This window comes from Heloderma suspectum, chromosome 5 (assembly GCF_057233095.1).
Source record: "Heloderma suspectum isolate Gila_16-S chromosome 5, 16-S_ref, whole genome shotgun sequence".
NCBI lineage: Eukaryota > Metazoa > Chordata > Lepidosauria > Squamata > Helodermatidae > Heloderma > Heloderma suspectum.
The window spans coordinates 123,855,181-123,881,772 of NC_139462.1; the positions used below are offsets into that span (position 1 = coordinate 123,855,181).

The 26,592-nt window shown below is 43.9% G+C and overlaps 1 protein-coding gene across 24 annotated transcripts in view; it reads left to right on the forward strand.

Annotated features, from left to right (window-relative positions):
• The window catches only part of ITFG2 (integrin alpha FG-GAP repeat containing 2), a 98,102-nt gene extending 73,650 nt beyond the window's left edge, over nt 1–24,452 (forward strand). For 6 of the 24 annotated variants that reach the window (XM_084859949.1, XM_084859940.1, XM_084859944.1 and 3 more), the window contains 5 exons: nt 1,248–1,301; nt 3,562–3,611; nt 5,039–5,156; nt 7,816–7,989; nt 23,414–24,452. In XM_084859949.1, coding sequence (XP_084716075.1) covers nt 1,248–1,301; nt 3,562–3,611; nt 5,039–5,156; nt 7,816–7,989; nt 23,414–23,523 — 506 coding nt within the window. In that variant the 3' untranslated portion in view covers nt 23,524–24,452. The other 18 variants (XM_084859934.1, XM_084859937.1, XM_084859943.1 and 15 more) reach the window with 10 other exon arrangements.
• The last annotated feature ends 2,140 nt before the right edge of the window (nt 24,453–26,592 follow it).

A 26,592-nucleotide genomic window follows, 5' to 3' on the forward strand; every position in this document is an offset into this window, starting at 1 on the left:
TCCTTACACAGCTCAGGATCATAATGCCTGATGAAACACCTCTCCTGGTATGAACCTAGCCGTTCAATACAATCAACATCTGAGGCTCTCCTCTGAGGGCCACCTCCAAAGGAGGTTCGGGGGATGGCTACAAAGGAGAAGGCCTTTTCGATGGTGGCCCCCTGATTGTGGAATGCTCTCCCCAGTGAGGTCCACCTGGTGCCAACAGTGTCATCTTTTTGGTACCAGGTTAAGATGCCTCTACTTCCAGGCATTTGATAGCATATAATGGACTTCTTAATTTAGTAGTTTTATCAGATTGTGGCATTTTGTTGTTAATTGTTTTTAGCTGTTTTAAAGTGTCTTAAATTTTTCTGTGTTTCTAAATTTTGATGTAAGCCAACTTAAGTCTTTTCTGATATTTAATAAATCATCACCATCATTATTTGGTTGCCTTTCCCTGTAGTGGTGAAGCTAGGTAATTTTAGAACCTAAACATAATGGTTTTATTGCCGGTGGGGGGGACAGGACACACCCAGGTGCTGACACTAGGCCTGCATGCTGCTGCTCCCATCACCTGCCACTCTCTGGGGCCCCCTTGGGCTGTGTGGTGCTGGACTTTGGCCCCGAGGTCTGGCCCTCACTGCACTGCTGCTTTTCTGAATTAGGAGACAGAAAACATCTTCAGTTTTTGGGGGTGGGGAAGGAATATGCCTCAGCTACCAGAAGTTTGGGAAATGCTGGTTTAGCTATCCCACCCTGTTTGAGGATTATTGGGGAAACGATTGAAATGTTTCTCTTTCTCCTACTTTTTGCCTGTCCATTTTAAGCTCATTGAGAGGGAATTTTGCTTTGCTTGAAAAATCCTTACCAGTCTCTTGGACTGACTCGGCTCCCCGGGAGTCTCAGAAACCTCTCTGTACATTATACTAAATAAAACTTTAAAAGCATTTTAAAGAATAATTAAGTCCAGACAAAGGACAGTGAAATTAGGAAGCTTATGTTGTCTCTATTTTTATATTTATTTCAAAATAAAATAAAATTCCATGGGAAAAGGAAGATTGTGTTGAGACATGTACGCTGAAGCCCTTCTCAAGACTAACGACTATCCAAGGTTGGGGGTTTTTTACAGATAATACCTGGTGCTTTGTAATTCTGAGAATGGAAAACATTTGAGGAGCCCTCATCAAATGTTGTACTGAAGCTCAGTGCTGAAGGTTTAGCTCTGCTGCATTCCTGACTCTGCTCTTTTGGATTCTTCTCTGTAGGGTGTTCCAAGGAGCATAGTGGCTCAGGACTTTTTGCACTCTGCACTTTGGATGGTAAGTCCTAGTAATCTCCTGGGAACATCAGTGGAAGGGGAGGGATTCTTTAGGCTGGAGCTTTTCAGACTGCTTGTGCAATCATGACTCAGTTGTTGCAGGAATCGAAACAGTCCCTCAGCTAGCCCATCAGTGACATGGAAATTGCATTTTCCCAGAACTCAAAATTGCAAGTAATATAATTTTCTCACCACCACCTCACATTAGTACTTCCATAGCTGTTTGAATTGTGTGAAATGTGACTGTAAGTGTCGTGGATTAGGGCCAGTATTTCACTAGTGAATACTGCCTGCACAGTTTTTGAAAAGTAATGTGACAGCTTTATATACAAAGCACAAGACTGCTGCTGTCTTCCTTGGCACCTGGTCACCCTACTTTTGAGGAGAAGAGGAGGCATTCTGCATATCTGTTATTACTTCATTGAGCCCTAGCATCAGAAATAGGTTCTGAGGCTGCTGAAGAAAGCCCTGGAAGTGCAATGTAATGCTTCACAGTCTTACTACCCCAGGATTTATTCTGCACCTGCAATGCTAGTTGGTGTTCCCAGGGCAGATTACAAAGAAGAGGAAGTCATGGTATTGTACAGCTTACTTCTGATGGACTCCAGCAAATCTTACAAGATTCGCTTATGCATACAGGAAAATAAGTTTGCGTGGACATCCTCAAACATGATCTACAATTTAGACTATTTTTCCCTCATGGTAATGGGCTTGCAGCCCAAGCTGGGCTCCCCTGGACATAATTAAAATCCCCTCCCTCTTCTTTCATCTTGTTTGAATGAACTGAAGTTTAATTGAGACAAGAACTGCCTCAAACAGTAGTTCAGAATTTCTACCACTCCCTAGGATCATGTGATGGGAACAAGAAGTAGAGCTAGGTATCATCAGCCTGCTGGTGACACTTCAGCCCAAACCTCCAGATAACCTCACCCAGTGGTTTCATATAGATATTGAAAATGACAAGGGACAAGATGGATTTTGTTGGTACTCCATAGTCCTCCAGCACCACCTTTTGGAAATACCCCTTTAGGAAGGACCAAAGCCAATTTCAAACAGTGCTTCCCAATCCCACACTGACAAGGTAGCCCCAAACATACTGAATATTGCTTTTCAAAAGCCACTGAGGTCCAAGAGAATAAACTGGGCCACATTCCACCATTCCATCTCTTGGCACAGGTCAGGGAGACCAAAGTGGTTCCATCCCAAAGTCAGGTTGGAACCTGGACTCAAACAGGTCTAAATGACCACTTTCATTGACAACTACCTGGAGGTGAGATGCTGCCATGCACTCTTAACAACTTGCCCCCAAATGGCAAAATGGATACGGGGTGATAGCTGGATAGTTCAAATCACCTGGATCCAGGGTGGTTGTTTTTAAGAACACTAGGGCCACCTGACACCCAAACATGTAAGCCAGATCTGGCAAATTTAATGAACAAGGAAGGACAAGGGTCAAGAGTACATGTGGTGGGACTCAATCCTGTCCACATCTTCAGGCTGAACAATCTGAAAGGAACCCATAACAATCTGACTAGATGGGACAATATCTAGATGCATCGCTGACTGCTGAAAATGTGGTGTCTTAAGTGAGAATAGATGGGATCAATTTTATATGCAAAAATGGTCACAGTGGGCTACCGTAACTGCCCTTCTGGATCAGATTATAGACGGCCCCTCACCACTTGGGAGAGCTCTGCTGGCTAACACTGTACAGCTGTAAAGGTGGCAGAGAAGTACACATCCTTTCCCACCATCATTGCCACAGAGTATTCTAACCTATATTCAGTTGGACTGTCACAAGTCTTTCACCACTTGCACTCTACCCATTGACTAATTGTGCTGCTGTCCATAGCTCCTCAGTACACCAAATGAGCACTCCAGTTTGGGTGGGGATGCCTAGATCATCTTTCCTTTCCAGAGGCAGACCAGAGCCACAGCACGTCTGCCAACCATGTTGGCAGGAAAATCAGACAGACATCAAGAAACCTTCAGAAACCATAAGCCTCCGAGTGTGGACCCACAGCTCAAACCTAACTAAGACATTTTCTTTCCACAACAAGAAAGTTAAAACAGACTTCCCACCCACAGTTTATCTTCCTCCTATCCAAATAAAGAGTGTTTCTGCCAGATGTGTTGATCCAGATGTAATTCAAGACCTTGGGATGGGATTCTACTGTCCCCCGTAATGAACTCTCTGTGGCACAGCATAAGGAAAGAATGTGGTGGCTGCCTTGCTGTTTAATCTTCTCTTTCTACCGTAGGGACACTGAAACTCATGGAGGGAGCAGACAAGCTGCTGTGGTCAGTGCAGGTCGACCATCAACTTTTTGCTTTAGAAAAACTGGATGTTACCGTGAGTGCTGTGTTCTAGGTTACAACAGCTGAAACAGTCGGATGCAGATGCATCCAGGTCACCCCTTGGAAGAGAGAGGAGCATCTTGGTGTTGTCCATTCTGTCCTAAATAGCTAAGACAGTAACCTTTTAATGAACCACCACAAAAATAAAATATGTATTTGCTTTAGGGGTATTTCTCCAGGCACATGCTACTGGCATACATTCTTCCGAGGAGAGAGCTGTCACCACTACTGGTGCCATCCACTTGCTTTTTCTTCCTAGATTCAGGGGACAAGGCAGTGATGCCCTCGTAGGAAGAAAAGGCAAGGCTGCTTTTGTAACTGAGCAGCAGAGGCAGTGACACTCTCCTTGTAGAGAGGATGGGACAGTGAATACCTCTCTAGGTACACGTCATTTCAACAACGTGTGCCTGGAGAGCTTGTTTGAAAAGCAACCTCTTCAGTCAGAGAGAGGTTTCTATTATTCTGATGGCTACTTTCTGAACTGAACCTCTATATTAATTCGTACATTAAAATTATATCCATTGTTCTTTCAGAAAGTTCAGAGCATCTTCATGAGGCCCCCAGGAAGATTCCCAGCAGTCACTGACCAAGCTGAGACTTGCTTCATTTTAATACTCGCAGAGAGCAATCCTATGCCCCTAAAGAGTGACTGGGGGGACATAGGATTGTTCAGTTTCTGGGCTCCGAGGTTGGAAACAGGGCTTTGACCTCAGAGCCCAGAAACCGCACTCCCCCTCGGAGCCAGCACAGTTCTGGCTACATCTCCATGTTCAGAAACGGAGCGTGGAGATGAGGAAAAGGGGGAGGTCCCGGGGGTGGGGAGGGGAGGAAATTGGGGAAGCTGTGTTATGCAGCTTTGTATACCGGCCCCAGCTTCCTTCCCTCCCACTCAGAAGCGCTGCAACTAGGCAGGCGAAATCGCCCATCTAGCAAAAATGCAGGGTGGCCAGAGCATGGAGGCAAGGATCATCTCCATGCTTCAGCCACTGCATTGGATACTCAGCATCCTCCAACTTCAGCAGCTGCTGACTTTCTCCATAGGATTGTGCCCTTAACAGATCATATACTCCTGGACCATTCTCTGATCTTTAGCCAGCAAAAGAACAAGACTGATGGTGCTCGCATTGACACAGAGAACTTAGAGTTAGTGTGCCATTTCCTTCCCCCTCCCCACAATATGCTTTACAGCTGTTGTAGCCTGTACAAGCCTGCTGCTTGTATTTGTAGATATTAGTCCAGTTTCTTGTCTTGTTGCATCAACCTTCCTGATTTGACTTTAGTGATAAGCTGCCAGTGCTGGGGCCAGATAGATGCTGGAATGGGTGTTATCCTCACAGGTTGATTTTTTTTTTCCTAATCAGAAGCTTTTAATTCTTCCAGGGAAATGGACATGAAGAAGTAATTGCTTGTGCTTGGGATGGTCAGACATACATCATAGACCATGGCCGGACAGTGGCTAGGTTCCAAGTAGATGAAAATGTGAGCGCCTTCTGTGCAGGTGAGCTGCTTATCTGGCAACAGATCCATAGGCTTGGGTAATAACTGAACTCCTTCCCCTGTGATAGAGGCTTCCTAGTTCATTGGTAGAGCACACACTTTTCATGCAAAGGATTCAAGATTCAGTCCCTATTATTTCTAGTTAAAGGTTCTCAAGCATCAGGACTCAGAAAGACTCCTGACTAAAGCCTTGGAGAGTCATTGTGCAAGTCTATATTCATTCATTTATTAAACTTATATTCACTCTTCCTTCAGAAAGTTCAGAGCTGGGCTAGGCAGATTAGACAGTACTGGGCTAGACAGACCAATGGCCTGACTTACTGGTAGGTAGCTTCATATGTTCGTGAGCAAAAAACTGCTGCTGTGCTTTAGTTGTTAGTTGTTACTGTGCTAAGTAGTTGTTAGTTAGCTATGGACCGCTAACTACTTTTAGTTAGCGGTCCATAGCTAGCTAACAACTAGAGCACAAGTTTTGCATTGAAAAAGTCTGACATTTAATTCCTAGCATCTCTGGTTTAAAAGGATTCCTGAAATTAGGGCTGGAAAAGATCTCTTGCACCCAAGGGCAGATTGGTTTAACTTAAGGTGATTTAAATCATGATTAAACAAAGTTTCCTACTGAAGTTTTGATAGATTGTTATATATTTCCTGAACAATGATGCAAATCTGACCTCTAAACCATGTTCATTTACAACTAGAGTATTATTTACAAGCAGGCTTTGTGCCTATTTGTCTCACTGTATATATTTTGCATGCTCTCCTTTTTTTACCTATAGAGGGAGCATCTATAAAATATTCCTATAGGGTCTTATGACCAGCATAACAGTTTGAAGATAACAGTGCAATTCTGTACATATCTACTCAGAAATGTGTTCCATTGAGTTCAGCGGTCAAGTGGTTATAGGATTTCAGCCTATGTATGGGAATATCGGAAGACGCACACTGGACAATTTTGTCTTCTTCTTTTTTCAAGTGTTCCTTTTTACTTCACTCTGTCTTGGCGCAATCTAACTCTCACAGGAAGCAAAAGTAGGAAACAAAAATGAAATGCCCATGGGTCAAAGCAGAGGAACAGATTATACTGGGCAGACTAGAACAATTTATTTTCATCAAATAAAAATGAAATGCCTATGTCTGGTAGGTAGAATGCAAATATTTATATCTGAGAAATGATCGCATCAGATTGGATCTTCATTTCCAAAGAAAAGCCTAATTCAGTGCATCTGGTAGAGCATTGATTCAGTTTAGAAATTAACCGTATGGCTAAAATGCTTATATCTAGATTATTTAATGTTAAACTAGTTGTTATTATTTAAGCGAAACTTACTATTTACATTTTTTTAATTATGAAAATCCAATTTAAAATGTTAAAAATCCTATTTTTCTGATTTAAAAAAATAATCATGCCATATTGTCTTTCTGTCTTAACTAATTCCTCTGCCTTGGTTGCCCCAGCTCCACCATCACTAAAGCACAGAATAGCAACAGTCCTGCCCAGCCTGTGTCTTTGCATATGTGACTTCAGTTAGAGAAACCCCAAAGCCCAGAACTTTCAAGAAGCAAGAGCTGGCAGTTAGGCTAGACAGAGCCATTTTCATGAGATGAATGCCCATGTTTGATTGAATTTCTTGTGATTATATATGCGCGTGCACATACACATAAATATATATGTGCATGCGCATGGTCACACACATATCCATCTTCTTCTCTGTAGATGGATGTACATGCAGTACATCCACTCCCTCCCAAACTGCAACGATATGGCAACAAAGATGATCAGGGGACTGGAAACAAAGCCCTATGAGGAGAGACTGAAAGAACTGGGCATATTTAGCCTTGAGAAGAGAAGACTGAGGGGAGATACGATAGCGCTCTTCAAGCACTTGAAAAGTTGTCACAGAGAGGAAGGCCAGGATCTCTTCTCAGTCATCCCAGAATGCAGAACACGGAATAATGGGCTCACGTTACAGGAAGCCAGATTCCAGCTGAACATCAGGAAAAATTTCCTGACTGTTAGAGCAATATGACAATGAAACCAACTACCTAGGGAGGTGGTGGGCTCTCCCTCACTGGAGGCATTCAAGATGAGGCTGATCTGCCACCTGTCAGGGATGCTCTGACTTGGATACCTGGATTGAGCAGGGGGTTGGACTCGATGGTCTTATAGGCCCCTTCCAACCTTACTGTTATATGATTCTGTGATATATACTGTATATATTCCACAGAGCGGCTGACACTTGTTTTTTTCACTGTACTTTTTTAGTGAACAAACCCAGAGTCATTTATTCAAGAAGCTGCTTTCTGGGAATGCCTTTAATTTTCAGAAAAGGCCCCTACCTCTTCTAGGCTAGTTTATGTGTGCAAGGCATTGCTTGATGGCTATAGCATTAAATGGAGTTTCGCATGTGTGAATGAGTCACTAAAAATCACCTCAGTAGCACCATGCTTTTCAGTGGACTTGATTCACCCATTCATCTGTCAGCATGTACAACAATCAAGAAAAGTGTATTTCATCTCAACTGATAGGACAGTACAGTGAATTGGGAGAGGTTCACTATGCATCTCATCATCTGATATTCCTACCAGATATTCCCCCATTTCACTAATCTTTTTCTGTAGTTCCTTTAGTTCTTGAATTAATGGCTGTTTCATTTCTCTAGGCCTCTATGCCTGCAAAGGAGGCTGCAATAGCCCTTGTCTGGTATATGTCAGTTTCAACCAAAATATCTACATCTATTGGGATGTGCAGTTGGAAAGAATGGAATCCACCAATTTGCTGAAGATACTAGAAAGCAACTCTGAATACAGAGATCTCCTGCTCCAACTGGATGTGGGTATGTCACAAGCCTCATGTAACCTAAAAATGTTGAATTATAAATAAGATAATAAAATAATTTATCTGGGTTATAAATAAGACAGAGAAGGGTGGGGGGACCAAGAACTATGAGCAGCAAATTTAGGATTCCATCCTAAAAATCACCAGATTCTGTGATTAGAATATTCTTATGAAAAGATGTAAATTTTCAGTAGGTGTATTTAAAACAAGGGTGGACCACTTGTGACCATCAAGAACATAATCCCTCACCATTAGCTATGCTGGGTAGGGCTGATGGGAGTTGTAGGCCAAAACATCTGGAGGGTCTCAAGTTGCCCACCCCTGTTTTAAAACATCTGATTGGTAACTTCCCTCCCCAAACCCAACAGTGTTTACAATTTTGAAATATTTTTCACAACAACCAGGCTGGTGGAGTATATTGAAAAAGTAGGATGCATTAATAGATTTATTTATACCACACCATCAATGCAGTAGAGACAGATTCTTCTTCATGGTCTCTGTGACTCACACATATGGGTTACATGCAGTCATTTGGAGTATTGTAGATCTAAACAGAGTTTTAGGCAGGAGCCCCGCCAACCTCCCATGCCCACGCTCCAGGCATGGCTCCCACCTGCCTCTCAGTTCCTTTTTATCCACAGCAGCGACTAGCAGCATTTGGAATGTTCTCATGCCTCATGGCTAAAAGATCTCCAAAGATTCTTAGTGTCTGTCTTTCTTCCCTATTTCCTCAGAGTTTTTCTTTCTGCCCCTTATGGGTGCTTGATCTCCAAGGCCTTCTTCAGAAAGTGTGCCGGCTGTGGTGGGAAAATGCTGTTGACTGACAGACATTCCAACTGCCTTCTCTGCCTTGGAGAGGCACACAGGGTACACTCCAGCAGGCCAGGAGAAACAGAACAGCTTGCCTCTGTGCCCTATTGTGGGAGCAGGCCTTCAAGTGAGCATACATGGGTGTGCTGAACTGGCCTCTGCGCACTGCCTTGGCCTCCATTTGCAAGAAACCAGCTCTGCCTTTTCTCAGCTTCTTCCAGCGCAGAATATTATGGAGAGTGTTTCAGTGCAACTGTCCCCATTGCCAATGCTCTTGTTCTTCTCACCATCTGGAACAATCTAAAGTGACTTCTAACTCTGCAACACCTTCTCACACTGTATCTAAACCACTTGAGGCCCAATTACCAGAACTTAACCTGGTACTGGACCTTACAAGTTTGCCACTCACTCTCCACTCTCCTCTTCCAGCCAATATCTTTCAGGATGTAATTCTGAAAACATTCCTGGAGCCACCAGCTGCTACACAGTCAGTACGCCAGTAGTGCAGCTTACTCAGCCATCTTTGGCCCCTAATATACAAACACTGAGTAACGACCCTCTTTGGCACAGGACGACTATTGCTCAGACTCGTCTTCTGTCTCTTGTGGTCGGAGCCAATGTCGCCCTGGCAGCATTCCAGGGAATCTCCGTGGGACGTTATCTCAAACAGCTTTTTAAAAGGTTGAAAAACCTTTTCATCTCTCCCCTAGAATTAAAAGGGGAGGCAAGAGCAGCATCTAGATGAAGTCTTGGAAAAATAGTCCTCTCAGCGAAGCAGCAGAGGGGATGGATTCCAAGACTAGCTTCCCAGAGCTTAATCAGCACTAAAAGTTGTTTTGAAACTCCTGTCTAATTAGGAAAAATCAGGGCTGACGTGCGCCATTGTAATTTATGGATTAAGAAATACCAACAATATTTGAGGAATGGTTTAAGAACTATTAACAATATTTGAGGATATTTGAGGACCTGCAAGATCTATTTGAAGAGAAACATGGCTACAGCACGGTGAAAAAAAGGAACTGGATCTCCGCCTACCCCCCCGTACCTCCTTTGGCAAAGGCTCCGAGAACCGAAGATACAGGGGAGTTACTTATGCTGATAAAAACTTTGTCTTCGCAATTTGCTGAACAGGCTAAGAGGTTGGATACAATTCAGAATTCTATCACCGCCCTGCAAGAGGCTGTGGATTTAATTAACACTTCTTGGCAAAAAATGGAGGCGAAGGTTAACAAGCTGCAAGATAGGGTGGCAGCGAACAAAACTGTGACACAAGTTTTTGTCAACAATTTTTCTGTCAGAATTTCCCAGTTCTGGAGGCTTTTACATGCAGGGCAAATGTACGTATCATTGGTATTAAGGATCTGCCTAGTGATGTGAATTTGTCTACTTTTGTAGATAAGCTTTTGCATGAGATACTCCCTGTGCCATCTGATTATTTACTTGATAATCGAGCAGGCATTCTCTATAACCAAAGGGACTGGTTATACGATTATAGTCCAATTTGCAAGAATCTCCACAAGAAATTATATCCTGCGTTTGGCAAGAGGGGGCAGAAATCTTTTTTTGGAAACAAGATAAAGTTATGTTGTTTCCGGATTACACCAAAGAAGTTGCTGATAAAAGAAGGCAATTCATCAAGGCGAAAAATCTGGCAAAACAAATGAACTTACAATATCACTTAAAATATCCTGCTACATTTTGCATTGTTTCTGAAGGTTAGATGAAGTAGTTCCTAAATCACAAAATGGCGGAGGCATGGCTAAATGCAAAAATGCGTGAGATTTCTGTTCCAGCCCCATGAACTGGAATCTACAAACATGTTTAGTTACCTGGCTATGTTTAGTCTGTATGATTCAGGCTAGGCCAGAGATTATTGCTTATACATATATCTGTCTGCTTTCTCTCATTTTTCTCTCATTTTTTTTAATCCTTTCTCTTTAAAATGGATATGATATACTGTACTTAAATATACTGTTTGAGGGTGTATAGAAATGTGCACACTCATTTATATATCTAGTACAAAATCTATTACTGACTGTTGTAAGGTTGCTTTTAAGCTTTAGTATTATATAACATAAAATTTATTAGTGAGTTGTTATTATTTAAGGGCCGCGGTGGCTCAGTGGTTAAGACGCTGAACTGCAGACTGGAAGGTCGGCAGGTCAGCAGTTCGAGACCCGAGTGCCGCGTGACGGAGTGAGCTCCCGTCTTCAGTCCCAGCTTCTGTCAACCTAGCAGTTCGAAAGCAAGAAATTGCAAGTAGATAAATAGGTACCGCCTCGGCGGGAAAGGTAACAGCGTTCCGTGCACCTCGGTGTTCAGTCATGCCGGCCACATGACCACGGAAGCGTCTTCGGACAGCGCTGGCTCTTCGGCTTAGAAACGGGGATGAGCACCGCACCCTAGAGTCGGACACGACTGGTTGGGGACACCTTTACCTTTTACCTTTGTTATTATTTATCCTTTTTAATCTCCTTCCTTTTTATTATTATTATCATCATTACTATGAGACTGGTTAGTAAGATTTTTGGCTGGTTAAATTGTTAAGCTCTACTATTATATGTTAACTGAAGGGCAATATACGGTTACTGGAAATGAATTATAGGCCTGCTTCCTTGTGATAAGACTGATGATATGATACTGAAATGTAAGGTTGATTATTTATGCTGTATTGAATTGTAATATTGCCAATGTTATAGGTTTAATTTTTTAAGTAGAATGGGATTTGAAGTCTGTGTGTATTGGAATTTAAATGTAATCCTTTAAAATATTTTTTCTTTCTTTTCTTCTCCTTTTCGTTATTGCTGTGTCCTCCTAAGAATATTATATTTTTGGGAAACTTTAGTTAGGTTGTTGGTACTGTTTATTTCATTTATAAAGATAAAAATAAAAAGTATTAAAAAAAATACTCGTCTTCTGTCCAAGCTTCAACCTCCTCACAAGACACCGCCATAGGGGATCAAAATCCTCTCTCCTCATCAGACCATATGCAGAGCAAATTCTCAGAATGGCAAAATCCCTTAGACTAGCGATTAATGTCCCCCCAGTCCCAGTGACAGGCCCAGTCTTTAAAAGAGACTGCAAACAGATTTAGCTCCACTGGTTACCATCCTAGTGCTCCTTACGTTACTCCACGTAATCAAACAATCCTGGGTGAAACTCTCTGCTCTTCTGTCAGCATCTAGGAACAGAGGGAATCTATACAGGGTTCAAGAAGAAGATTGCTTCTTCCGCTTCAAGCACCTCACACCAAACTACATAATTGTGGAGCCATCCCAATCAAAGACCAAACAAAAGCCTCACTCTGCTCGTGTGGATTCAAAGGGAAGAAAATTAGACTCAGTGGGGCACAGAATTTACCCCATGGCAGCCCTGGTACTCTGCATGGCGAACTATCAGGCATGCATGGCAGCCTACCAACAGTGCCTATGAGAAAAAGTGACAACCTTCTTCATCTGTCTCCTGGAAGATGTTAAGAACCTGGCAATGATATTCCAGGCTGAAGCCCACAGGCTAGCAGGCCAGCAGATCAGCACAGCCTGCCATATGGCTGATTGCAGCTCAAAGGCAATGGCACCCGCAATCTCACTGAGACATCATGCCTGGCTCTGAACTGCAGGACTTCGCCAAGAAGCCAGATCGAGAGTGGAGGACTTCCCATTTGATGGTGAATGCCTTTTCAGTGCATCCATTGATGACACCCTCAACCACATTTACAATCAAATGTTTGATGTGATATACACAGAAGCTCCAGCAGCCATTCCATTTCTACCAACTTTGCTCCAAACCATCAAACAGTCCTGGAAGGCTCTGGCCTCAATGACACCAGCTTCAAAATATCTGGGGTCACTCAGTAGGATTCAAGAAAAGGATGGAGGATTTTTATTCACTCACCATCGTCCTAATGCCATTATTGTTGAGTCGTCCCAGGGCAAGTCACAGAAGATCCATGCCTCCCCAGGAGATAAAGAGGGGCATTGTCTAGACCTCTTGGGAATTTACTCTTTACTGATTTACTCTTCAGCGGCATTGGGACTGTGAGTGGCCAATTACCAGGCCACAATGTCTAGGTACCCGTTGTTCCTGTGGGCAAAGATCGGGTCACTATGCAATCAACTCCCTGAAAATCACGAGGAACTCGCTAGATTGCTCCAGATAGAGGCTATGAAGCTGTCATGGCACCAAATTAATACCACCCAACACCAGGCAGATTGTGAAGCTAAGGCAATGGTGGGAGCAGTGGCTCTTCGCAGACACACCTGGCTTGGTTCCACTGACTTAAGAACTGAGCCCAGCTCTCACATCGAGGACCTCCTATTCGATGGTGAGGGACTTCAAACTTAATTAAAACTGACAAAGCCATGGGCGTTATTCAAAAAGCCAAAACAACAGCAACAAAGATGGGGCTGGGACAGCAGGAACATCTCCCAGCTTACAAGCCTAGACGTTGGTTTCACTGCCAACCATGCAATCAATCCAGGCAATAGATTGATAGTACCATTGTTTTCAGCAGCAAACATCATCCTCTAACTGGTTCCGTCAGTCCCAGCCCAAAACAGACAGCGGTTCTAAGCAGAGACGTTGACTCTCTTCATCCCAATGTGTCTCTCCCTTTTTTTGGATCTCATCTGTCGCGCTTTCTTCCAAATTAGGCCCTTATAATATCAGACTCCTGGGTCCTGACTATTATCTAGTACAATTTCAGCATAGAGTTCAAAGTCCTCCCCCTTTTGAGGGTCTGCCCGTTCAGAAGCCCTGCACTTCGAGACTACAGTGCTTTGAAGGAAAGGCGCAATTGACTTTTGTTCCAAGCAGGGAATGGGTTTTTCTCCAGCTAGTTCATGGTGCTGAAGAAAGATGGAGGACTTCACCCAGTATTGGATCTCTGGAACCTCAGCAAGTACATCAGAACATGGAAGTTCCGAATGACCATGCTAGCCACAATCCTGTCTCTCCTTCGGCAAGGGGTATGGTTCTCAGCAATAGACCTCAAGGATGCTTATTTTCATATCTCCATAGAACCGTCTCATCAGCACTTCCTCAGGTTCATCATTGGGTCCGAGATGTTCCAATTCAGGGTTCTTTCCTTTGGTCTAGCCACCACACGGAGGGTATTTATGAAGTGCATAGTAGTGGTGTGTGCATATCTCCGTATCCAAGGCATCGAAATTTACCCATACCTGGACGACTGGCTGCTGGTGGCATCATCAGAGCAACAACTAACATGGTCAGTGTTGCTCATTTGGAACCTCCTAACCTCTCTAGGCCTCAATGTCAATCAGGAAAAGTCCAAGCTGGAACCAGCGCAAGAGCAGTAATGTAGTGGCAAATTCAGAAGTGCAGGGTCCCTCCATGATAGTCACAGCCAGGCCCCCTTCTAAGATTATACCACCTTCTAAGATTATATAATAAAAATGAGTTTTCAGTCACTTACTTTGGCATTCTGTTGAACGATGAATGCAGGATGAGGGTATGTCTTTTGGAGGTTCAGCAAGAAGAAGACAAGTTCCAGTTTTAATAATTCTGAAATGACAGCCAAGTGTGGGACAAGGATTTGGGAGGCCAAGGTACTTTGCCATGAAGATTACTTCTCACTTACCTACCTCCTAGGACTGTTGCAAAGATAAAATGGGGTAAAGGGAAGAATTTAAGCTACATTGAACTCCTTGGAGGAAAAGTGGGATAAAAATGTAAATTAATTATTAAAATACTTAATATTTCTTTACCTGCTCTAAAGTACTTCAACTGGGATCCATAAACAGTGCAGCTGAGAGTAAGGCAGTGGTATTTCAGTTGGACTTCTAAGAAAAAATGCAGGGGTGTTAAAATCTCTTTCACTCGCTCGCTCGCTCACTCACACACACATACATTTTGTACCAAAAATTGTAGCTGACAAAGCAGGTTGCATTTGGCAATTCCACTTACTGTAGAAATTAATGTCTAGAATTAACAGTGCAATCCAATATGTGTTTATATCAAATTAAATTTACAGAGATCCTGGGAAGGCACTTCCTGGGAAGTGTGTCCTCTGCACACTTACCTGGGAGAAAGCCCAATTGGCAATTGAACATAGTGGGATTGACTTTTGAGTAAACGTGCATAGGATTGTGTGATAAAAATAAAATGGCACAAGCCAACTCTTACAGTAAATATTAATAATTCAACCATTCAATAGCTGAACAAGGCATCGTCTTGCTTCTCATTTGCACCACCCATCTGCCTCCAAGATGTGAAAGAAACGTTGCTATAAAATCCCCCCTGCTCCACGTGTTGCAGAACCCAGAGTCAGAGAGACCACGGAGTGAAGGAAAAGAGATTCTTTATTTTAACGCGCGGGCTTAAGGCTGGAATCATTTCTAAAGCGCCAAATGCCCCGATTTACATCAGCACATTGTTTTTATAGACATTGTGACACATAGGAAACGGCTCCTCCTCTCCCTCCCGTGTGGGGTTGCAGTCCTCAACATTTCTTCTCCTAGCACTATTGTTTATAATACAAGAACTGGGTTATAGGGTAGCCATGATAAGGAGAGAACAGAAGAGAACAGCAGAGAACAAGATATACAATTGTATGACCTTTGACAAGATAAGGAATTCCTGTGTCTCGTCAGCTTACAACAATATATTCAAGGGAGAAAGAGCTCAGCAAGAACATGAAGCATGAGACTGCATGAGGCTACTTAGTCTGACCCCCGATATGGCTGCTACACACGCTGTAAAGCACAAAAAGGCACCAGCCCTAAAAACACTTATTGAGGGAGCTGGTGTGTTGCTGTGGCCCTGTTCTCCTTTCTTGCCCTGGAATTGTGGGAGGGGGTTGGAGGGTGCTCTAGCTGGCTCTAGCTGTTGGTGCTGGAGTATAGTTTTGAGAACTGACAAGAACAAGTTTAAGCATCAGGAGTTTTAAGGGTGATGCAGTAATGTGGTCCCCCACCACAAATAGACCTCAGTTAAGAGTATGTAAATCAGCTTGCTGTGTTCTTTTAATAAAAAGTTCAAAACAATGGGGGCATATTTTCAAGAGGAGGACGGGGTCTAGGCAATTCACATCTCCACACCCTTACTTCCTAAAGGTGTGAGGAAAAAGGAGAACATCATAATCATAAATAGTTTATATGATCAGACAGTTTCAAACATCTATGTAATTTCAGATTACACATGAAATTTAAATTTAGATTGTAAGCTTCTAGGGGCAGAGACCTGACTTTTTGCTCTCTGTAAAGCAACACATATATTGTAAACACCAAAGTCTATTCATCTTCCAGAAGCAGCTGAAGACATGTTTTATTCAAACTGTCTTTTGGTGGCCAGCAAGAGGGAAAGATAAGGTAGATTGATTAGCATATTGTTAGCAGCCCTGAGCCTTTGGGATAAAGTAGGCTATACATTCATTCAATTAATTATATAATCAATACATCAAATATGGACAATGATAATGATGTAATTTTTTCTACCTCAGATAAAATAGTGACCTTATATGGATAGAAGAATCAAGTTCAGGGGCTTACTCTCAAGTAAGGGCAAAGCCGTTTAAATGGGGGAAGTGTGTGTGTGTGGAGAGGGAAAACAAGAGAAAGGCTACTTTACTTAATAAATCTATTTAAAGGCCATCAGGGTTGCTTTGAACATGCACTTTAGGCCCTCACCCTCTGCAGGAACAGCCAAGAAGAGCAGCAGCCAGCTGCAGCCTTCCCCAACCTGGTGCCCTCCAGATTTGTGGGACGACAACTCCTATCGGCTCCAGGCAGCATATTGGCCACGCTGGTGGCAGCAGGGGGGGGGGATTATAGGATTTGCAATCCAACACAGGGAGGGCTCCAGGTTGGGAAAGGTTGGCTGAGAGATGTTGTGGAGAAGTTCTGCGCCCCGGCTCAAGGCTGTGCGGAGGCAGGCAAGGTGGCCACTGCATCCGGTCTTCCCAATATATCCTCACATAAGGCATATAGATTTCTGTGGGGCTTCATTCCAGGTATTTTTGTTATCATTTCAATTTAATTTTTAAATTTTCTTTTAATTTGTTTTTTACTCATAGACTCCCCTCCTCCTTCTCTCTGCCCTCCCTGCTGCCTTTTTTGGCTGCCGCCACCACCAAACTGACTGAGCTGCTAACCTATCTGAGTCTGATGTTGGCTAGTGTGTCCTTGGTTGCCATGCAGCTCCAGCACCATCTGGGCTTGCTGAGGGTGCAGGGCTCGAAGCTGAAGAGGCCGCCCGTTAGCAGGCAAGAGAGCACCACTTTCTCCAGCTCAGCTCAGCATCTCCAGCAGCAGCTTTGAGAAGGCAGCCACCAAGCTCTTGAAGCCTGGCCCATGTAGGCCCTTCCCCGAAACTGGACAGCAACAGGGCAGGTGCAGTCTCAGACACAGGCACAGCATTAGCAGCAACGCTGGACAAAACAGTCTGACGGGAAGGCTGCAAGAGGGTAAAGTAACCCTTTGCTGGCCGGGCTGAGGTGCCCTCCTTGCCAGACTGAGGCTGCTTTGCCCAGGTGGCCTTTCTGGGTGGGGGCAGAGGTGGCTCAGTTTGCTGCTCTTCCTGCTCCGTACACACCTGCTTCATGGTAGCGGCAGCAAGAAGTAGTTGCAGTCTGAAATAGCAGCAGCAGCCACACTAGGACTGGCTACAGCCTCTCGGGCGCTACCAGCTGCATGCACCACAGCAGTAAGCTGGGACCCGGCTCCAGAAGAAGTACTGGTATGATGACCTGGTGAGACCTGGCATGACTACACCTCTGTGCAAGAGATCCCATTTATCAGCACGGTCTTGAACTCAGTATGGGCTTACCTTTCTCGAGACCAGGCCATGACTTTGATCAAGCTTCGAGCAAGCTCACAGTCAAGCTTTCTCAGAGTTGGAAAACATGAGCTTTTTATATGCAATGACTCTTGGGCCTCATGGTAGCAATGGTCTCAGTGGTTGCTTGGGTGAGACTTCATATGCGCCCACCACAGACCTGGTTCCTGAGGGCCTTTCTGGGTACAGGCAATGCAGGCAGGTTTGGCTGATGATACCAGGAAAGAATGCAGACACACTGTTGTGATGGACAGATCAACACAACCTTCTTCAGGGCCTGCCCTTCCTTCCATCATTGCCATCCAAGATACACGTGATCGATGCCTTGCTCCAAGGCTGGGGAGCCCTCTAAGGATACAAGGCAAATGGGATGGTACCGAGAGGCTCATGTATATCAGTAAATTATTGGCAGTAAAGAAAGCTCTTCATTCTTTCAAGACGCAGCTTCGCAACAGACATGTTCAGGTGCTAACAGATGCTAATGTGGCTTCTCAACAAACAAGGGGGTACCTGTCTGTCATCTCTGGTCAACGAAACTATGGAGATTTTTGATTGGGCCAGGGAGATGATTCACACTGCCCTCCATATAGCAGGCAAGAACAATCTCCTAGCAGACTCAGTCGAGTTTATTTGTCGGCCCACAAATGGCAGTTGGCAGAAGCGATTCCCTGCTGTCTGGTTCGACATTGGGGGACCCCAGATATTGATCTGTTTGTAACAGTTCAGAACAAGGTATGTTGCAGGTTTTACTTGAGAGTGTTAGCTGGCAGGAACTGTCTCATAGATGCCTTCCAGGTGATGTGGTCAGGGGCTCAGTTTTACCTGATTTCACTGTTCCCATTGATAGCAAGTGTTCAGAAGATCAGGGAAGACGGCATGGACTGCATTCTAATCATGCCATGGTGACCCAGACAAACCTGATTCGTGTTCCTCTTGCAACTAGCGAAAGAGAGGCTTGTTTGGTCATCACTAATATCAGCGCTTCTGACCAGGGACCATGATCGCATTCGTCATCCCTATCTCAACACTTTAAGCATGGAGGATCCAACAGTAATGTAGCTATTTTCTTCTGAAATTAGAGACGTGCTGAAAACAGCACATAAACCTATGACAAGCAAAGCTTATGCATCTAAATGGAAAAGTTTCATGAGGTTTTCAGAGTCTAGTTGTTTCAATGCTTAGTCAGACTTGATTGATGGCATTCCTCCATTCACTATTTCTAAAAGGACTTAAACTTACCTCGATCCAAGTGTACCTGGCAGCTATTTCCACCTACCATACCATCTACCATCAAGGGTTTTTCTATTTTTACTTATCCCCTCATATGCCAGTTTTTAAAAGGGATCAAGAATCTTGTTCCTCCAGTAAAGGCTCCGTTCCTCATTGAATTTTGTCAGTAGTTCTCAAGGTTTTGTCTGCAAAGCCTTTTGAACCTTTGGCAAAGTCTAACTTTCATTTGCTTTCATGGAAAGTTGTTTTTCTGGTGGCTATCACTATAGCTCACAGATCCAGCGAGCTGTGCGCCCTTAGAATTGGCCCACCTTATTTAGCTGTTCATAAGGACAAAGTGATACTCTGCCCTGATACTCTGCCTATGTTTCTTGCCTAAGGTGGTTTCCAATTTTCACATTAACCAGGATACTGTTCTACCACTGTTTTTTCAATCCCCTTCATCGCCTTTGGAATCGGCATTACAGATGTTAGATGTCGGTCGAGGGCTAGCTTTCTGTAAAGCCAGGACTGAGGCTTTTCGCAAATCTCAAAAACTTTTTGTGTGCTGCGGGGGTCCCAAAAAGGGACTGCAGGTATTGTTGCAACAGTTTGCCTCTTGGATCGTCCACGCTGTCAAATTCACTTACGAGCTTGCTGGGATTGAGTTGACAGCCAGATTAAGGCCCATTCAGAGCTAGACATTTTGATGTTGACGGCTTTGGGGCAGGCTGCAACATGGTCAAAGTCCCTGACATTCATTTCACATTATAGACTCGATGTGCGGGCTCGAGAGGACTGCAGTTTTGGTTGTGCAGTCCTGTCATGGATCTTTCATTAGGACAGTGTAGCACACCTACCCTCCTTTAGTACATCAGCTTGCTAATCACCCATATGTGTCATAGAGACCAGGAATAAGGAAAGCAGGTTCCTGTAACTGTAGTCCTTCGAGTGGTCATCTGTGCATTCACACAACTCACCCACCACCCCTACTTCGGTGTTGATGTCACTATTGAAGTCAGTACTGAAGTGTAATGTTCATCTTGGATGGAGGCCAGCTAGTTCATCTCAGGAAACTGAGGAGATGGGTGGGAACCCGCTGGGACATGTGCAGTAGGACAGTGGGGGACGGTTCCTGCCAAAAGCATTTTCTTCAGCTATAGAAGTTTCCCAAATCGAGGCTCCAAACAGGCGCAGAGCCCATATGTATGAATGCACAGATGACTGCTCGAAGAATTACAGTTACAGGTAAGCAACCTGCTGTTCTTGCTGTTGCCAAAGCCCTGTGGGCACTCAAATCCTGCATTGGAGGCCACTCTGTCCAAATCGCAATAGACAGTATCACAGTTGTCTTCTATATAAACAAACAGGGCAGGACGGGATCCCTTCCCCTCCTTGGACTTGCCCTAAACTTTGGAGATTGGTGTGTACGTTGCCATGTTGCCCCATACACCTCACAGGAACATCCAACACTCTTGCTGACTCACTCAGCAGGTCAGGGACCTCCCCTCACAAGTTGGAACTGTCTCCAACAGTTGTACTAGAACCATTGAACATACAGGGCACCCCAGCTATCAGCTACAGCACTAAATATAAAATGCCACTCTTTCTGCAGCACAGCTGGACTCTCTTGGAGATGTTTTCCTTCTTCACTGGGGAGGCACTCCAACCTACACTGCCCCCCCTTCCTATAATTACACAGGTGGCGAACAAGATACAGGACGATGGGGCTCATTGCGTCTTCATAACCCCATGGTGGCCAGGCAAACGTGGTTTGTGACACGGCTCCATCTGTCTAACCACACCTTTCTCCATCTCCCTTGCCTCCTGGACCTCCTCACAATGAGCAACGGGAGGATCAGGCACCTGGACACGCGGCATCTCATTACACGGAGAATATGCAACCCTGTTTCTCTGACAAGGGCCTGAAAGTAATGACTGCTTCACACAAACCTTCCAAATGGGTGTCATACAATGCCAAGTGGAAGGCCTTTCTGAAATTTCTTGCTCCAACAGAGGAGGACCCATGATCCTATGGGCTACTGAGCATATTGGACTTCTTTCTTTGAAATCTTGAGGCTTAGCTTTTTCCTCTATCAAAGTGTACTTAGCAGCCTTATTGGTCAGTCATGACAATGTTGAAGGTGTTTCTCTCTTCTCACAGGACTTGCTAATCTCTATCAACCCCTGCCCCCCAATCCTGGCAGTAGTACTGATCCAATTAAGTTCGACCTTAAAGCTCCTCATGATGAAAGTGACTCACTTCAGCATGCAGAGCAAGCAAACTATGGCACTATGACCTTACTAACTTTCCCAACCTTTCATAAGGACAAGATGGTGGTATGCCCGGACTGCTTCTTTCTTTCAAAAGTTGTCTCATAATTTCATCTAACTCAGGATATCATCCTACCAACTTTTCTTCCGCAACCTATCTCTTCTGTGGAGGTCATTCTCTTCATTCTGTAGATGTCAGAAGGGCAGTTTGGTTCTACATCCATAGAACATCATCATTTAGAAAATCTACTTGCCTGTTCATCTGCCATTCGGGACCAAGGTGTTATCTCTCGGTGTTATCTCTTGGGGAGAGATGGGGCTGCCCTTGTGCATGGTTCAGATGCTGCAGCTAGTGTAGAATGCAGTAGCCAGCTGTGCTCACATAACATCTGTGTTAAAAGAACTGCACTGGCTGCTTATTACCTACCAAGCCATGTACAAGGTTATGTTATTGTCATACCAAGCCCTAAAAGCCTTGGTACCAGAACACCTAGCAGACCACCTTCCCTTATACATACCCAGGCAACCTTTAACATCATCGGGGGTGCCTTGCTCGTCATTCCAAGCCGAACGGAATGTCAGCATGAAGTACCCCAATGACAGGCCTTCTCATAGAGGCGCCCACCCTCTGGATAACCCTCCCTCATGCAGTTTGGGAGACAGAAAACATGACATCTTTGAAATGCCTCCCCAAAACACACTTGTTTATTCAGGCTTTCCCTGGGCAGTAAGTAAATTAACCATGCCGCTCGGTTTTACTGCTCCTTGAATTGTTTTTACTGTAGTTGGAAGTGTTTTTAATGTTGTGTTTTTAATATTGTATTTAAATGTATTTTGATATTGTGAACCACCGAGGGATTTTATTATATTAAGCAGTAAACAAGTGTCACAAATAAATAAATAAATCTCAGTGCTTTGCCAAATGGCCATACTTCCAGCCATACTTCTTGCTAATCAGCTAATACTTGCTTACCAGCCCCCAGATAAGCACGTGGTCACTTGACTAGAGACATAGCATCCTCCGCCGCTTTCCTCAGAGATATCTCACTCCCACAACTGTGCAGCGCAGTGACCTGAGCTCAAATCTCTACCTTCATCAAACATTGCCACCACCAATCTGCCTTCATCAAACATATCAGAGCTTGCACCGATGTAGCTTTTGGCAGAGTGGTCCTTTCTTCATTTCTAGCGTGACATCTCCATCCAAGTCTCTTGCTTTTCAGTCTCCCATATGTGTGAGTCACAGAGACCACGAAGGAGGAGGACAGGTTCTGTGGTTCTTTGAGTGGTCATCTGTGAACTCTCACAATATACCCTCCCCCCCTGCTTCAATGGCTCACCTTTTTATTCCTCCACTGCAGTGGACCTAGAACCGAGAGGCAGGCGGGAGCCATGCCTGAAGTGTGTGCAGAGGCGGTGGGCAGGGCTCCCACCTAAAACTTGGTTTAGCTTTAGAACGTTCCAAGTAACTATTCTGTGCAGGCGCATAACCCATGTGTGCAAGTTCACAGATGACCACTTGAAGAACTACAGTTACAGGTAAGTAATCGGTCCTTTCTGTTCCAAGGGTAGTTAATAGGGATGGAGATGAATCTTTGTGGAGAGAGGTCTCATCCCCTGAATTCAGGAACCTTTCTATATTCAAAGCTATTAGCATGCACTGTCTGTACACTGGCAAGCATTCTCTGCAGCTCATAGAAGCAGAACATAAGGACTGCTTTTCTCAGTCAGACATGAGAGGCCATATGCATTCTTTTTGCATCGTTAGGTAGCTAGCCTCTGGCTAGCTAATGGGGGGAAAAGAATTAAGCAGGGCATGAAGGCAAGAGGTTTCTCCTGCTGTTCGTTCAAAACTGATTATTCTGAGGTTAGTCTCTGTACATAGGTAATTACTTTTGATAGCACTATCATCGTGAAGATTCTTGTTTGTTTGTTTTTAAATGGAAGGTGAGAGCATATTCATCTCACAGTAACTAACTTTTGCAGTCACATCATGGTACAAATCCACATGGAACCTGGTCTTGTGGATAGATTGAACATTTATTTGGCTGTCCAGCAAAAGTCAACAATTGAATCAATTTGCAAGATGACTTCTCCTTGAGGGTCATGCAAAAGGTCACCCATTGGATCTGGCATGATCTTGTGATTCCAGCTTAAAATTCCCCCAAACCATTGCCAGAATACGCATTTATGGATTGCAAGAATTCCCCAAATTCTTACACTGATTACAGTATTTCCCAAATACCCAAATATGTTGATTATGAATAGCAGAGCTTATCCTGTTAAGACTACAACACTTCTCAACCTGATGATGCGTATGCCTCTCTTTCTCATAGCTGAAGATGATGTTTCTGCTGTCAAAGATCTGATTCACAAGACCCTATACTTTCCAGAGGAGCAACTGAATAACTCATTACAGGCTCTCAGCCGGAACATCCTCCTCTAACTGCCACCCTTTTACCGAAGAAACCTCATGAATAGACAGCATATATTCACACAACTAATAGTATTGCTTCTCATGTGCTTGCTAGATATGGCTGTCCTTGTTGCATCCAACTCAGTAACCTGATTCACATGTAACGACAACCCAGAATATGGGTTGAATATGGATTGAGTATGGATGGGTTGTCGCTGAGTCCTGGGTTGTTGTTACGTGAGAACCCTGCACTATGGTTTAACCATGAACAGCCCAGAGTTCACAACCCAACAACAAACCATGGGTTTGCTTCCTGGGTTGTTCGTAGTTAATGACACACAGGGTTCGCATGCAACAACAATCCATGATTCAACAACAATCCACAATTCAATGACAACCTATACTCTGGGTTGTTGTTACATGTGAACCAGGCCAACCTGCTCCATTTGTCCTAGTGTATTTTTTAGGTAGCTGAAGCAGCATAACAAACAATGCTATGCACTGAAGCTTGCAGTAAAGAGATGGAACCAGCAGTGTTGATCCTAAAGTGATGACAAATTTTTAGCCAAAGGCAAAGTAATAGGAAATGCCCTTTCGCATTCTTCGCATGAGCTTCATTCCTTGTGTTAAGTTTGCATCAGTCACTTTCTCTTCTGTCCAAAAAACACTGACTTGCAAAATGTAAAAAGTATAAGGATGAAAGCAATTAAGTGAATGCAGGAAACTCCAGTTCTTTATACAGTACTACTAATTCAAAGTCAAGGAACCTATCTCTATCCTATGAGATAGGTTAGGGTGGTTTCCAACCCAGAAGTTACATACAAAATTTCATACCATTCAAAAACAAGCCACTATTCAAAATATTCTTGAGTTTAATTTTGTATCTTTTTTGTTCCTATTTATTTTAGTTGTTATCTTTTCATTGAAAACTTAAATAAAGATAATTTTAAAGGATCAGAAACAGTTGTATTTATTAATGTCTAGACTGCATCACTGTAAGGTTAATCGTGAAGATTCTTGTTTTTCCTCAGATTGTTCAAATTTCCCCTTTTTGCCTTTCTTAGGGGTTTCTTTAAACTGTCCCAACAGAGGAATCCTGCTATGCCCATGCACTGTTGTTCCATATGCTACCCTGCTTACAAACACCCTCCCAATCTCTTCTGTGGTCTCCCACTCTGTCTGTGTGTCTCACTCACACACAATTTATCTCCCTTCTGACAGTGGGTGCTTTCAGATGGGAGCTACCAACACTACCGGTCATTGTAGAATCACAACCCACCTTTTACTCTACAGTAGGCACTGCAGTTCTTTTAACACTTCTTTGTGCCTACTTCTTTCCTTGTCCCATCCATACAAGTGGACAGAGCATAACAGGGTATTGCCAGGTTTTATCAGACTGTCCATCCCTCTTTCTCCCACTGCAAAGTTCCTTTATGGACCTAAGTATACCTGTGCACACGTTTTTCGTTTTATCTGCACACTTGTAAACTATCACACTGCAGTTTCCCAAATCCCACATTTTCATTGTGCCAGCTACTCAAACTCTGCATGAAGATATTGCTTGCTGCACTTCATTCCAAATTAGCCACTGTAGTACATACCTGTTGAGTATCATGAAGGCAACAGGGGATGACACTATTGATACCCATGGCAATTCAGGGCCACATTTAGATCTTTCACAGAGCTAGCCATTCAGAAGACAAAACTGAAACCCAACATGAGACTCCTGTCCTTCCCTTGCTAGGAAGTGGCTGCTGCGCCACTGGTGGATCTAGCCTGCAAGTGACCATTTATGGGAATGTTGTGCTTCAGAGCTGGGATGATGAACAGTAGATTGAGCATTTCCAGGTTAACAGAGTCTTTGAAACTGGAGGTACTCCAAACCCAGCACCAGAGGAAGACTTTTTTTTTTTTAAGTATTCCTATGCCACCCACTAGCTGAAGCTGTCTGGGTGGTTCACAAAACAAATAAAACTATAAAATACAACAACATAGTAAAACATAATATAAAAACTGTAAATTTAAAACAGAATAAAGCCAAAGTAAAAACCAAGATGAATGACAGCAGCAGTACAAATATCTAAAATATCACTAATACAATTTATTAAAACTGAAGGACTTAAACGATTGGGAAAACAAAATGGTCTTCACTGGGCACTGAAAAGACCACAATATGGATGCCAGATGAGCCTCTCCGGAGAAGGCATTCCACAACCAGGGTACCACCCACCTCACATTTGGCAGGGTCACCCAGAGAAGGCCCTCTGAGGATGCTCTTAAGGCCTGGGCAGATATATATGGAAGGAGACTATCCTTCAAGTAACCTGGCTCCAAGCCATTTAGAACTTTGAAGGTTAATACCAGCAATTTTAATTGGGCCCAGAAATGAACTGGCAGCCAGTGTAGAACATAAAGCTCTGGCATAATATGATCACATTGCCTGTCCCCATTAACAGTCTCACTGCCCTATTTTGGACCAGCTGAAGTGCTCAGACCATTGTCAAAGAGCCACCCACATATAACACATTGCAGTAATCCAAATGTAACCAGAGTGTGGATAACAACAGCTAGGCTATCTCTGTCCACATGGGGTCTTGGTTAGTATATCAGCCTAAGCCAATACAATACAAAGTGTTCCATGCCATCAAGTTCACTGTGTGTGCACAGTGACAGTTCTGGCTCCAAGTCCATCCCCAAACTACAAATTTGGTCCTTTAGGGTAGTTGTACACAACCTTTGTGGTCCCAATGGCCAAATCCTGTTTTGCCAGGGTGCCTGTGGCACACGCATGTGTGTGCACGTATATGCAAACATATTGGCCTGGGGTGGGGGAGACACAAGCATGCATACATTGGGGTGAGGGACACAAAGGAAGGGGAAGTTAGCAGCAGCTATCTCCATTCTCCAGCAACCCAGAAGCATCATCAACCACTGTTTTAGTGCTGCTGCATGAGCACTCTACCCCATGACCCCACCCAAGAAGGGAAGGGATTCACTTGCTAATGCTAGCAAGGGAAGTGCCACCACAGTGTCAGATGCAGGGAGGTCTGGCAGGTTGCCAGAAACGGCTTGGCCTCCAGGCTGCACGTTTTGCACCCC